We start from the raw sequence: 14390 nt of genomic DNA, 5'->3' as shown, positions 1-14390 counted from the left end.
CCTGGGGTCCTTAGAGAAGTGCAAATAATGGTTTTTACGCTATATTGCCTAGGTCCCTGAATCAACTTCATTTTTTCTTCTATTGTGGAATGAACAAAGCTGGAATGCAAATTCATTTTACAAAAAACAAATCACATTTAACCTGCTCCCCAGAAATTATGCTTCATAAAAGGCTCATGGAGTCTCTGAATGGTAAACAGGCAGTAGGCTAATTTTCAAATTGTCGATTTAATTGGCATGAAATAGCTGCATGAAACTTGGCTTGAGGCTGTGCAACACATTCTCCTCTGCTGTTATATAGGTTTCCTTGAGTGTCTTTTTCCTGAATATACCCATTTCATCACAATTAATTACCTGTTGTAGCAGGTATTCCTCAAAGTCTAATAAGAGCTTCTTCAAGTCGCCGATGATATTCTCTACTCCGTTGGTCCTGGAGCTTGCTGCTTCACAATGAATATTGATTTTCTTTAATTTCTTGAATCACTCACTGCTTCCTTATAATACTTTTTCTTTGGCCATTGATGATCCTGGCATGTCAATAACAAGGTCGACAAAAATTATTATCTCCTTCTCACAAATGGCATCCTTATAAATAGAATTGTATTGCAATTGGAATATTGTCACTCCCTTTGAAGCATTATCTCCTTCATTTTATTCTTCTTCTTCAGGATGGTATAACTGGTACTATGTTCTTGATTTTTAATGATTTTGCTTTTCTTTTCCACAGTTATTTTTCTTCTCTTATGGTTGTCTTGTGGCAGATTTTCTGTAGGGTTATTTTTACCAGGGTTTTTTAACTTTGCAAAAAAAATCACAAATTATGTTTCTGAACACAAGCTTGGAACAATGTGTGATCACTATTAGCACTAAGATGCTAGTGGATCGAGTGCTAAACAAGTCTGAAGCAGTAGGCACACAATAAATCTAGGACTTCTCCCTCTCCTTGTTGCTCATTATGTGAAAAGCCTTTCATGGAGCCAGTCCTTTTTTTCTCGTTATGTTGAAGTCGAAGTCTTTTTGCTCGTTATGCAAATTTCCCATAATGCGAGGTTCTTGTTTAGCAAAGTTCCAGTGTAAATACTTGTACAGGATTAAGAGCCTTTAGTTAATGATAATCCATGCTCTTAGTAGCTATCATGCAAACATCAAAGACTGGATATGTCTGCTAAAAATGATTACTGCCATGTGACAATTAATAGTGCAATGTGAATAAAAATGTATGTTATCTGAAAATCATTTTTATTAGTTTTACAATTGTTATCCTTACATAAAATAACCACATCAATTGTAATGGAGATCACTAATTTATATATTGTAGGTAATGGTTGATTATTCACATATCATCCCTAATAAAGAGAACTTGAAGTCAGCATGTGATTTTTCAGGTACTCTAAACACTCACTATATCAAGATTCCCCTGTACTTTAAAAATTTCCTCTCTTTACAATGCGCATAAACACATTTGGCAGATGCACTGGCCTGGGAAGTGGTCTAAATGTCTTTCAGTATGAGGAATATTTCTCCACATGGTATATATACTGAAATACATTTTTCAAGGCTTGCATGGACAATATTTTCTTCAAGTTCACTCTTTAACTTTTTGGGATTATTTTTCAAGTGTTGATAAAAGTAATGACTTATTCAGGTAATTTCATAAAAAATGTTGCTAGGTAAGCTTTTGAAAGCTTTACATGAAATAAATTAAGTCCAATACCATAAAATTATCCTTGAATATAGGGAATGAATATTTTTATATCATATTCTGAGGGTTAAAATTATTTTAGTTAGACGAAAAAGTTACTCATTTTGTGAGACGAGGGCCAAGATGTCCTCATTGTCAACTTTAATAATGAATTACTCGACTGATTTTATTAGCTGCAAAGGAAGCTCATTGTATTAATCTGAAGTTGGTTTTGTATTATTCTTAAATACAAAATTCATTTTAGCCATTAAAATTTATTGAGACATATCTTAGGAAAATTCTTGAAGATGCCAATTCTTGAGCTCATTCTCTTCGTTATCATTCAAGTGATAGATTTTCTCTTTCTCCTTTTATTCCTTTTATAGCCTCTCGTGATAACCAAAGCTTCCTCTACTCCGGGACCAGTGTATCTAGCCAATTCCTACCAAGCAATGGTAAGACTGATTTGGAACCTTCACACAAAATAAGTTCCAATAGAAAGAACATCACTGTCCTAGAGTCATCATTGTCCTTTCGAAGTTGTCTCAAGTCAATGCAGTTTAAGTTTCAAGAGGCTTGACAATCAAGAGACTCAAGTTTTGAGTCCATGCAATCACTTTTGAGTCAAGTACCAAGTCTCAAGTTGAATTTTTTTGTATAATTTTACCTTGCAAGAATGGTCAATGACCACTCATTGAATTGAACTTGGTTCAGGATTATGTATTTAAACTCCAAATTTAACATCAAAATGAGTTAACACTTTCAGTGTGGATGTATTTTTGAGAACTCCTTTGGCTTGTGGAATGCTTGTTTTTTTGTTGCAATGGTATGCTTATCATCGTAGAATAGCTTAGTTATTGTAAACTAAGTGAGAAACTACATGCACTGTGTAAGTGCTCATTGGATACTAGTGATTAAGGTGAGGGAAGTAATGCCATTCCTGAGATTTTCAGTCAGTCTCAAAGGAATATATCATCCCCGGGTACAAGGTGCGTGCCTGTGCGCCACTCACCCCTGTGAAGCAGACACCCTTATAATGCACATGCTTGTCTAGTACTCAGCTTTTTGATAGAGAATATAATTTCCTTCTCCCAGCTGATTTAGCAAAAAAGGAACTCTTAATCTATAAAGAGATAAACTAGATTCGAGGCTTAAATGACCTAGGAAACTTAATTCAGACTTAGCAACAAGTTTTAGGCATTGCATTGGCAGGTATTGAGGAACAGATAAGTGATCACTATTAACTTAAGCTGTGACTGCACCATAAAACTTTACATTTTAACCATTAATCATCTTCAGTATACCTAATGAACTCAGTCATGCATCTATAAAATATTCTTGTACAACTTTCATAGTTTGACAAATGCCAATTTTATGAAAGGTATAACTTAACTACCAGAATTTGTAGTATATTGAAGTGTGTTTGTTTGAAATTTCAACCAATTTCATTTGCACAGTCTCCAAATCCCTTTTTCTATTAAAAGGAGTTCCCAGAGGAGAGGGTCTTGGAGTCATGAATAATATCTTATTGTATATAGTTTTACGTATTAGAGTACATCACTGATGAGTTAGATTGCAGCTGACTACTTGAGTAAGAAAAGTGAATTGTATTATTTTTAACACTGGGATCGATGAAACTACTCGAAAAAGATAAAACGAGTGGAGACTAATGATTCAATGGTCCTAAACTTCAAACAGTTGTTGTTGGAGAAACATCACAGTACCATGTTGGAATTATTAATTATGTGCAGCAATATTGAAAGAGGTGCCAAATGCACCTTGCGGGAAATATAAATATGCTGCCTCTAAATAAATCTACTGCATCCAATGATTTTGATGATGCTTAAGAAGTTAACTTCTGCTTCAGTATTTAAAATTCTATAATCCATAGATATTTTGAAAGTTATTAAAAAATATAAGTAAGTTAAATTCTAGTATTACTGAAGGAAAGGGGGGAGAAGGAGAAGCTCTAATTGGCATTTAGTTATTAACAATTTCAGAGTGTAAAAATCATTCACCTTGACCGGGATTCCGGTCAAGGCAAATGGTTTTTACACTCTGAAATTGTTGCATTGAAATGCATATTAGCGGATGACTCCATTAAAAGTTACTGTTGCGGTATCTCCCACAGTTTCTTGAATTTAGTGAATAAATTCTGAAGGCTTTCTCATTTACGTCATCAATGTGGTTATAAGGTATGTACCTAATCTAACTCTAAATTTCTAACTCCCAGAAACCTGGCTCACCCAGGTTCCCATTTATTTGCAATATGCCGCTGATGATCAGTATGCATTGCAGGTGAGATCATGGTGGCTGGGTCCAATTCACCTCCGGCATCAAGCACACCCCCAATAGAGGCATCATCCCGGGAAGCCAGTGGAGGTAGAGGTGGTAGCTCATCCACCATGAGCCCCTCCCCACCAGTGAGCTCTGCTGGTGGAGGTGGTGGGGGTCATGGGGGTGGACCAGGGGGCCAGCAAGGGGGGAGCCAGTCAGGGGATGGTGGGCCCCCCCCACCTCGCTCTGTTGTCACCAGCCCCTTCTCTGTTGGTCGAGACTATGCCTTCTCACACATTCACCCTCAGCCGGGGCAGGTAATTCACTGTTAAGTATTAATTTATGAACTTTTATAAACCAAATTATAAGGAATAGATATTAATTTTTGGGCTTTTTATGTTAATGCTGTATTTCTCTATGTATGCATAGTGTAGAGAGAGCAATGTTTTAGAAAAAACAAGTGGTTTGGAGAGCTCAATGGATGTACTTTGGAAGTCCTCTGGATGAATTTTCAACAAGTTTGTAATGCATATTTGCTGCATGTATTTTAATTAATATCTTTTTTGGTGGATTAGAGTTATAAATTGAGATGTAGGATGCTATGAAATTTATCAACTAATATTTTTTTTAATATATTTAAAATCTACAAAAAAAACTATTTGGAGAAATATCATGCAAATAGAAGTTAGTTCCATGTTTTTCCAACAGTTTGCTTAAAGGTTTCAACTGCTTCCTTTTTTATTTAATCATACAGATAAAGTATTTCTCAGTTTTTTTATAAGGGGGCACCATAAACATTTAAGTCTCTTTCGTTCACGAGGGTAATACTTCCCAGAGGCCTAATTTATTAGATAAAATACTGTCAGTCTATTCATTACATGAACCAATTCAAATATGTACTTTCAAATGAGATTCTTCCAAAATTTCTGTAGAAAAATCTCTAGAGGTCTTTCTTTAAGAATAATATTTACAGACATTCATTGAAATTAGGATAGATTTTTGAACTTAAGCATAAGTGACTGACATGTTCAATTATTTAATAATACTAACTCTTCATTTTTTCTTAAACAGCATCTCTGCTGAGAGTAGACATTTGTGATGTAGAGCTCTAGATTAATGAATTTCTTTCTAGACATCGGATAAAACTATATTTACAAATTTTGTCTAAAATGAGTTTTTATTTTCCTTTACTTTTTTGTGCAGTAAAACACATCAAGTATTTTGTTTGCTGCATATTATAGAGCATGATGCTGTTCAATATAGCTTTGCAAAAACATGGAGAATACAGCTCTACACTACTTCATGCTTTCATGTATTCAAAAATTGTTGTGCTTGTCAAAATTTCCTTTGTTCTACAAATTTTGTTACATTAAGGAGAGGTAGCAAGGTAAATGATAGAATGTCTTTATTGTTGAATGTTCAGGTAAATCATTTTCAATGTTACTGGAGACAATAATGTCAGAAGTGCTGATGGTCTTTACCTTGGTTATTGGCTTAAAACTAAACATTTTCAATCTATCAGGATGAACTAATTCACACCTGCATTGTTTGCCTTACTTCTGCAGCCACTGTCTGTCACACAAACAATGAACTGATTCATTCAATGCAATAAATTGGAGTCTTTAGCTGGAAACATGGGAATGAACAGCTTGCTGAACTAAGAGTCGCAGTGAACTTAAATTAGATTCAATGAATGTCTATTACTATTATTACTATTAGTGTTGGTATTTTATTGGATAAAGTAGGTTATGGAGGGACACAGCCTAATCAGTGGCAAAAAATACATTTCCTTGCCTTAACTAACAAAACCCAACCCAGAATACGAGGGTGGGGTGAAAATTTTCCGGCCTGATAAAGACAAACAACTTTTTGTTTTTTTTCTTTATATCTCAACTTAATCTCCATTAATATTAATACATTTTTCCTAATGGTGATCTAATGCAGTGATACCAGTTTTATAATCCAGCTCATCAAGTCCCTCAAAATACTAATTTATGGCATTGATGACTTCCTTGTTGCTCTCAACTTTTTTACCCCTGAGCTTTTTGTTAAGGTTAGGAAACAGATGATAGTTGCTGGGGACTATATCTGTTAAAAATAGTGGATAGGGTAACAATTCGAACTTAAATTCCAAGATTTTAGCCATTGCAATGACCAATTAATGGGCAGCTGCATTATCATGGTGAAACAAATTTTTTCTTTGCTGAATGAGGTTTATTTTTAACTTCGCCCTTTAAGCATCGTTATAATTCTGCATCTCTCATAACTCTCTTATGGTCTTCCCCATTTCCAGGTAATTGTGAAAACAATTCCTTTCGCATCTCAAAAAATAGTCCCATTACCTTTTTCACCAATAAAATTGTTTTTGCCCTCTTTGGGGTTGGTTCGCATGGTCCAATTTATTGTTTCCACTGATGTTTACTTTAAGGAGTGTGGTGGTGAATTCAAGTTTCATTATATTCACAGTTATAAGTCAAGCAAGTAATCAAAGAAATCTTAATAAACATAACAGTTTCAGGATTAACTTTGTAGAATTCCTTTATTATGAGGGTAAAAAGAAACTTAACATTTCCTCAATAAAGATTTAATATTTCACGACCATGGTTTCAATGCTGTGCATCATCATCAGGTAAGATACAACAGCATTTTTTCACAAGAGGGGAGTAAGGAAGAGGAGAGGTGGTAAGATAGGGGGAGTAAGGGAGAGGAGAGGGGGTAAGATAGGGGGAGTAAGGAAGAGGAGAGGGGGTAAGATAGGGGGAGTAAGGGAGAGGAGAGGGGGTAAGATAGGGGGAGTAAGGGAGAGGAGAGGGGGTAAGTTGAGCTTAGGTGCAGCAGCCTATTAGTGATCTAGGGAAATGGGAGGCTATGTATTGGAGGAAGGTTACCTGCTCAAATTTGTGAAACTTTATATTGAGTGATTATTAAATGAAAAACACAATGTAACACTCCACCATTCTTAGAAATAGCGGCAGAAAAAAAACAAACACTTTGTGTTGTACATTTAATTATGGGGGGTGTTTGTCAACGATGGTTTGACCCTTATTTAGGGACGGTTGATGATCATCACTGCCTTGGTGGGGGTGGGGTTGGTGCGGAAAGATATCGGAGCCTTTTAAGAATTTTAGGAGAGGGGAACAGGAGAGATAAAATGTTTCATTGACCACCTCAAACCTGTCAGACTGCCAAATTTTCAACTCCTCAAAAGCATTCAACCTGCATCCTTTCATTTCACTGAGAAGAATGTCTGCTGTGAAGTTACTGGAGTGATTTTTCCTTACCTTACCCCCTCTCCTCTCCCTTACTCCCCTCTTGGAGCCAGACTATATAATTTGAAAAAAATTTGTTGTATCTTACCTTATGACGATGTGCAGCATCGAAACCATGGTCGTGAAATATCAAATCTTTATTGTGGAAATGTTAAGTTTCTTTTTACCCTCACAAAGCAATCTTGTTCAGTTGGCTCTAAAATATATACTAACAAAGCAATTAATTTGAAAATTTACATTCAAGCTAGTGATATATAGTGCTATAGAATTCAAGGCAAACATTAGATCTGCTGGTGCCATCTCTAGGTCAGGCTGGAAACTTTTCGCCGCGACCTCTCATAGCACACTAACAAATCAATGATCAATTATGCATCCTTCTTTCCATCCTTCATTCTGTCAAACATGTCTATCCTATTCATACCATTTGCTCATATTCTTTGCTTTGCCCATTCATTCCCCCTTCTATCACAGTGTTCAACATCACATTACCGATCAGAATGCTCTGTATCCATATTTCCTGCCTCTTTTGATTTTTCCCAGAAGTCTCCTCTCCTCTCAAACCATGCCTATCACACCCTTGTTCATTTTCTTTTCGGTCCACTTCACCTTTTCCATTCTTCTCCACACCCTTATTTTCTAAAGAAGTCTATTATCACATCATCTTACTTCAATAACCATGTTTCTGCATGCTAGAAAACCATGGTCCATATTAAAGTTTTAATGAGCTTTTCTTATTATGTCCATTCTACTTTCATCTTTGTCTGAGAAGTTTCCAACCTATCGTATTAACGAGATATGTTTTCTTCAAATTTGATTTTTTTTCAATATAGTCTCATAGTCCTAGGAAAAGGTTTAGGTTTAGGAAAATGTGGGAGGAAGAGTCTATATAGACTGATTCATAGTATCTATGAGGAAGGAATCAGGCTGAAAGACTGTGAGATCAGTGTTATTTCCTATTCCGAAAAAGGTAAAGGCAATAAGGTATCATCTGAGGACTACAGAGCAATAAGTTTGATATCCGATGCAGCTAAAGTTGTTCTCAGGATCATCGACAAAAGAATAGAGAATAGGGCAAATGATTACTTAGGAGATGATCAGTTTGGGTTTAGGAAGGGGAGAGGTATGCATGATGCCATTGCAGTAATGAGATCACTAATTGAGAGGAATATAGAATGCAATCAGGACGTATTTGCCTGTTTCGTAAATTTTGAAAAGGCATTTGATAGAGTGAATTGGGAAAAACTAATGAGTATACTGCAGAAATTAGGAATAGATTGTAGGGGCAGGTGGCTAATCTGCAACCTGCACATGTCTCAAGACTGTTCAGGTGCGAGTTGGGAACAGGAAGTCTGCATGGGCAGTGTTAGGAAGAGGTGTCAGGCAGGCTTGTCCATTTTTCCTGGTGCTATTTAAATCATATGTGGAGGAAATGATTAAAGAGGCATAGGAAGAACTGGAGGTAGGAGGAGGTGTTCTTTTATCTTAGGAGTAAAGTGGTAAATCCAAATTTCATTCACTCTTATCTGTCAATGAAAAACATCTGACTTGTTTAACTTAAACTGCTCCAACAGGACTGTATAAATGTTCATTTGAATGCATTTATGGTCCAAAATGAGCAAACGGGGCGCCCAAGGCTCGGATAGCTTACGTACATGTCTAATTCTTCTGGGAATATATGACAAATGCATTCTTTCATTATGCCTATAGCCTGTGAATTGTCCACTGATGTTTATTCTTATCTTCAATTCTTTAATTGCCTCTTTAACTATTTCTCCCTAATGTACATTAAAAATTACAGGGGGTATATAACACCCTGCCCATTAAGACTTTCTATCCACCCCTTGCAATTGACCAGTCAGAGACATTTATCACTCCTATCTACTCCTTTTCTCTGCAATATTTATAAATGTACTGTATATGATGTTGCTGTGATGTTTAAACCAAGTTTTCAATATGATTAACCCCTGACTCTTGTAGAACTCGATTGCTTCCTCTCCTCGGTCACTTCAATCCTAAAATTTAGTCTCCTACTGAAAAATTATCGCTTCCTTCGTCTTCCATTTTTTTCCATTCCTCATCACTATCAAATGTTTCTCCCATGGAAAACCCATAAATTTGTCCTCTAACTGATTATATATTATGCCTTGTCACCTTCTTCCCCCCAATGATTGCTTGGCGACATTTAGCCCTGAGCATTGATCAAGTTTATTTTTTACAGATTTCACTCAGTCCCTTGTTCTATGTTTACTATACTTTTTCCTCACTTTTTTGTTCAATATTTTGGCCAATCATGGCTAACTTTCTTTCACTCCACTGTATGGTACTTTATATCAATCCATCCAGTAATCCCCGCTATCCTTCCAAATCACCTTGCACAGGTCTAATCTATATTTTCTCTCCTCATCTCTAGATTAATATTTTCTAATTCTGCTATCCTCAACATCATTTTACCATTCTAAGTCTCAATTTTAACTGATTCAATCCTTTTGTGTTTTCTGTGCTGTTGATGTTAATTATAATTAAACTTTGCAAGTATTTTGTGAAATGATGACCTGTAAACGTCATGTGAATCCCTGCCTCTCTTGATGGAGGCAGGGCACACACATCAGTAGGCCAAATCCCTTTTTTGCCAGGTGTTTCATCATTTCCTTCCTTGATAGAGTTTTAACATAATGCCATCATTCAATGGCCACCCCGCTGGGGTCAGGTGCCTTTGGAACTAACTGTCTCACTGAGGAACAGGTACTGTACAGATTTCCTTTCAGCTAACTCTTGCCATTCGATCTATCTGCTCTCTGGCTTGGGTGATCTACCTGTAGCAATTATAATAGTTCCAACTGCACAGCTCTAGGGGTCATCAGAATTCATAAGCCCTTCCATCATGTTAAGGTTGTAGTCCATGGGGAGGGAAGAGAACTATATCAATCTTCTAATTTCTTTGCAGACATATTCTGGTTATTTATACTATAAGGCATGAAAAATCCTTTGCTCTTAGTCAGGAACTGGTTTTAGTGGCAACTAATGCAATGCATTAAATTTTATACAGCACATGTGAATGTAAGAGGCATGATTACCATTGGGCATTGAAATGAGTGAAAAACTTCTATGTGGAATGCCTTTCATAGTTATCTCTATTTGAAAGTCATTCCTTAATATAATAGCTTAAGTGCTATAACAAATTGAGAGTAACATAATGGAATGCATTAATGAATATGTAGAATAGATATGGTAATGAGCTTTAATCTTCATCACTCTTGTGTATTATTCTGTTTGACGAAACTAGTACTAACCATAAAAGACCACACATATTCTGCTTCGTATTAGTAAATAAAAATGTGGTGTATGATACATTAACCTTATCAAAATCTTGGAAGGTTCAAATGAATGAAGCTTTAAGTAAACTCATCTCCTTTGAAAGAAATGAGGATGACAATGCAAGGAAACACATTGCATTGCTAAGTGGAAGGGTGTAATTTAGATTAACTGAGCGTGATTGCCTTGAAGAGGACCTAGGCTGAGCATTATCTCTAAAATCTCATGCTGTTTTTTATGACCCAGGATACAAATTGGGAGGGGGGGAAGGATACATCTCCATAGGTACCAGCTAAGAAAGGATAATACAACAGAAGACCCTGTACTCGTAAAGAGATGATTTGAGGTTCCTGAACCCTTATTTTTTTACTGTGGTTTTAGTGGTTAGTGGTTTAGTGGTTATATATATATATATATACATATATATATATATATATATATATATATATATATATATATATATATATATATATATATATATATATATATTTTTTTTTTTTTTTTAAGTAATCTACCGGTTAAGGTAGGTTTTTGGATGGACACAACGACAAACAAACATTATATTACTCCTAACAAAACACATAATCCATCATCCTACTCTATATCAGGTCCCTCTTCATCTCTGAGTACTTTCTTCCTCCCTTCATCCTGTCCAACATCCCTATCCTGTTCCTTCCCTTTCCTCTTTTGCCCAACATTCTCCCCTCTATCACAGTCTTCAACATCCCACTGCCAGTCAATACCCCCTTCAGCCACTTTTCTTGCCTTCATAGGATTGCTCCCAGCAAACCCCTGTCTTCGCCCACCATACCAAGTACTTCCTCATTTGTTATCTTCTCTGTCCATTTTACCTTCTCCATTCTTCTCCACACCCACATTCCAAAAGCCTCCAGTCTACGTCTATCCTCCTCCTTCAATGACCACGTTTCCACACCGTACATAGCTACGCTCCATATCAAAGTTTTTACGAGTGTTTTCTTAACATCCTTACTCAACGTCCCCCTCGTAAACTCCCTCCTCTTTGTGAAAGCCTCTTTGCCCAGCGCAATTCTTCTCCTTGCGTCCCTACTACTTTGACCAAGTAGGTCAAAAACACTTCCGAGATACGTAAACTGTTCCACCTGCTCTAGTTTTTGCCCTCCTATTTTAATGTGAAGCTTAGCCTTTTTCTTTCTAGAAAATCGCATTATCTTTGTTTCATTAATATTGATTCTCATCCCATACCTGTCGCACTGAATTTCCAATTCACTCAGCAATGCTTGCCACCCCTTGGCTGACTGACAAACTAAAGCTTGGTCATCAGCGAACCTAACTGATTTTACGAATTCCCCGCCCACTTTCATTCCTACCTCCAGGTCGTTTCATGCCTCTTTAATCATTTCCTCTGCATACAGGTTGAACAGCAGTGGTGGTAATGGACAACCCTGCCCTACACCTCTTCCTAACACTGCCCATCCGGACTCCTCGTTTCCCACGCGCACCTGAGTGGTCTGGGACATGTAAAGGTTGCGGATTAGCCTCCTTTCCCTCCAAACTATTCCTATTTTCTGAAAAATACTCATTAGTTATCCCAATTCACTCTATCAAACGCTTTTCTGAAATCTACGAAACAGGCAAATACTTCTTGGTTGTATTCTATATTCCTCTCAATTAATAATCTCATCACTGTAATGGCATCACGCGTACCTCTCCCCTTCCTAAACCCAAACTGATCATCCCCTAAGTAATCATTTGCCCTACTCTCTATCCTTTTGTTTATTATCCTGAGAACAACTTTAGCTGGTTGGGATACCAAACTTATTGTCCTATAGACCTCACATCATGTAGCCTTTACCTTTTAAGGGATAGGAACTAAAACTGATCTCACAAAGTCTTCCGGCCAGATTCCTTCCTCATAGATACTGCGAATCAGCCCATATAGCCTCTTCCTCCCACATTTTCCTAAACATTTTAATAGTTCAGCGGGAATGTTATCCACCCCCACGGCCTTATTTAATTTCATCTCCCTTAATGCCCTTTCTATCTCATTGTCTAGAATGCCTGGACCTAAGCTATCTTCCTCTACATCATGTTCTTTTTCAATGTCTAACTTTGTTGTTCTGAGTTTTTTACTATATAGTTCTTTTATATATTCCTTCCATCTCTCTTGGATCTTTCCTGTGTCTACTGTTATCTTACCCGCCTTATCTCTAACTGTTAGCATAGATCTCCCTTTCTTACTTCCAGATAAAGATTTAACTTTGCTATACAGCACACCAATTTCACCCTTCCTCTGCAAATTTTCCATATCCTCACACTGGGTCTTCCACAATGCTTCTTTCTCTTTATTTGTGGCCTGCCTCAATTTATTGTTCAATTCTTTGTACTTGATTTTGCCTCTGTTTTTACTGAGTTCTGTATTTACATTCTTCCATTTTCTCCTCTCATCCATCTTTGTAATCATATCATCTGTGATCCATGGTTTCCTAGTCCTTTTTGTGTTAACGGTTCCAATAGTGCCTTTTTTGGCTTTAGACAACCCTTCCTTGATACTTTCCCATTTCGTTCTTCACAGTACTTAGTTCACGGACAAGTTCTTCGACAGTACTAAGCTCTTTACCATCCTCCATGATTTCCTCTACAGCCTGTTGGTACTCCTTCCTTTTCCATCCATTAAATGCTTCTACATTCCACTTTCTACCTCGCCGCCCCTGCCTTAACTTTTTGAAATGGACGCTACATTTCATAACAACTAAATTGTGGTCAGAGCCCACATCCGCTCCCGGGAAGCTATGCGAATTTATCACACTGTTCCTAAACCTCTGTCTAACCAGAATGTTATCTAGCTGATACCTTTTTGAGTCACTTGGCATTTTCCATGTACACATTTTCCTTTTGTGGTGTTTGAACCAAGTGTTGGTGATGACTAGCCCCTGTCTCCTGCAGAACTCAACTGCTTTCTCCCCGCAGTCATTCCTCGTGCCTTAACCATAGTCCCCCACCTCATCACCATCTCTTCCTTCACCTACCGTCGCATTCCAATCCCCCATCACTATCAAATGTTTCCCTGTAGGAACACACGCGATTATGTCCTCCAACTGATCGTATATCCTATCGACCTCTTCTTCCTTATGGTTTCTCGGTGGCATGTATACCTGAATAATAACCAAGTTTGTCGGTTTTGCTTTTATCTCTACTAGTAATAATCTATCCGTTACCTGCTCTATGTTGACTACGGTTCTTCCTACCTCTTCATTTAATATTATGGCAACCCCTCGTTGGCTCTCGTCCCGGCCGCTGTTTATTATTCTAGACTGATCACTCCAATGATCCAGTTTCCCTGTCCCCATCATTGTCCTTACGTTCCACGTTCCTATTCTAACAAATGTGGTCTTCTTCTCCTGTGTCTTCTGTCCTTTTGCTGCCGGTTTTCCCTCTCAAGGGTTTCGTGGGATGACGACCATGGAAGCCTTGCCTCCTCAGCTGCCGGGCACAACACGTCCGATTGGGCTGAGCCCTGTAGTTACCAGGAGTCATATTCTCAGTGTCATCCATTATTTTAATCTTGGGAATGAAAATTGAGGTGGTTTCCTGTTGCCTTCCTCAATAGTGTTTTTAATGTGACACCCTCACTTACTGGCTGCCCCACTGGGGTCAGACGCAATTGCAGCCGCCTGACTGAGGAACAGACCCTGCATGGAATACCTTTTGTCTGGCTCCTAATCTTTGATCTATCGGGCATGGGTGACCCTACCTGGAGCAATTATTATTACTCCCACCAGCATAGCTCTAGGGGTCATCGGAATGCACAAGCCCTTCAACCAGGTCTAGGTTGTAGTCTCGGGAGGTATATTGGTGTTTATTAATATATA

The 14390-nt window shown here is 37.5% G+C and overlaps 1 protein-coding gene across 7 annotated transcripts in view; it reads left to right on the top strand.

Moving 5' to 3' along the window:
- The window catches only part of NfI (Nuclear factor I), a 408654-nt gene that overhangs the window by 388079 nt on the left and 6185 nt on the right, over positions 1 to 14390 (top strand). For 4 of the 7 annotated variants that reach the window (XM_071584089.1, XM_071584086.1, XM_071584091.1 and 1 more), the window contains 2 exons: positions 2068 to 2136; positions 3980 to 4275. In XM_071584089.1, the coding sequence (XP_071440190.1) occupies positions 2068 to 2136; positions 3980 to 4275 (365 nt within the window). Of the gene's footprint in view, positions 1 to 2067; positions 2137 to 3979; positions 4286 to 14390 lie in introns of all 7 variants that reach the window. The other 3 variants (XM_071584088.1, XM_071584090.1, XR_011700587.1) reach the window with 2 other exon arrangements.

This window comes from Hetaerina americana, unplaced genomic scaffold (assembly GCF_022747635.1).
Source record: "Hetaerina americana unplaced genomic scaffold, ioHetAmer1.1.p SCAF_16, whole genome shotgun sequence".
Classification (NCBI taxonomy): domain Eukaryota; kingdom Metazoa; phylum Arthropoda; class Insecta; order Odonata; family Calopterygidae; genus Hetaerina; species Hetaerina americana.
Note: the sequence above shows the minus strand (reverse complement) of the source record. Positions and strands in the feature narration are given on the sequence as shown.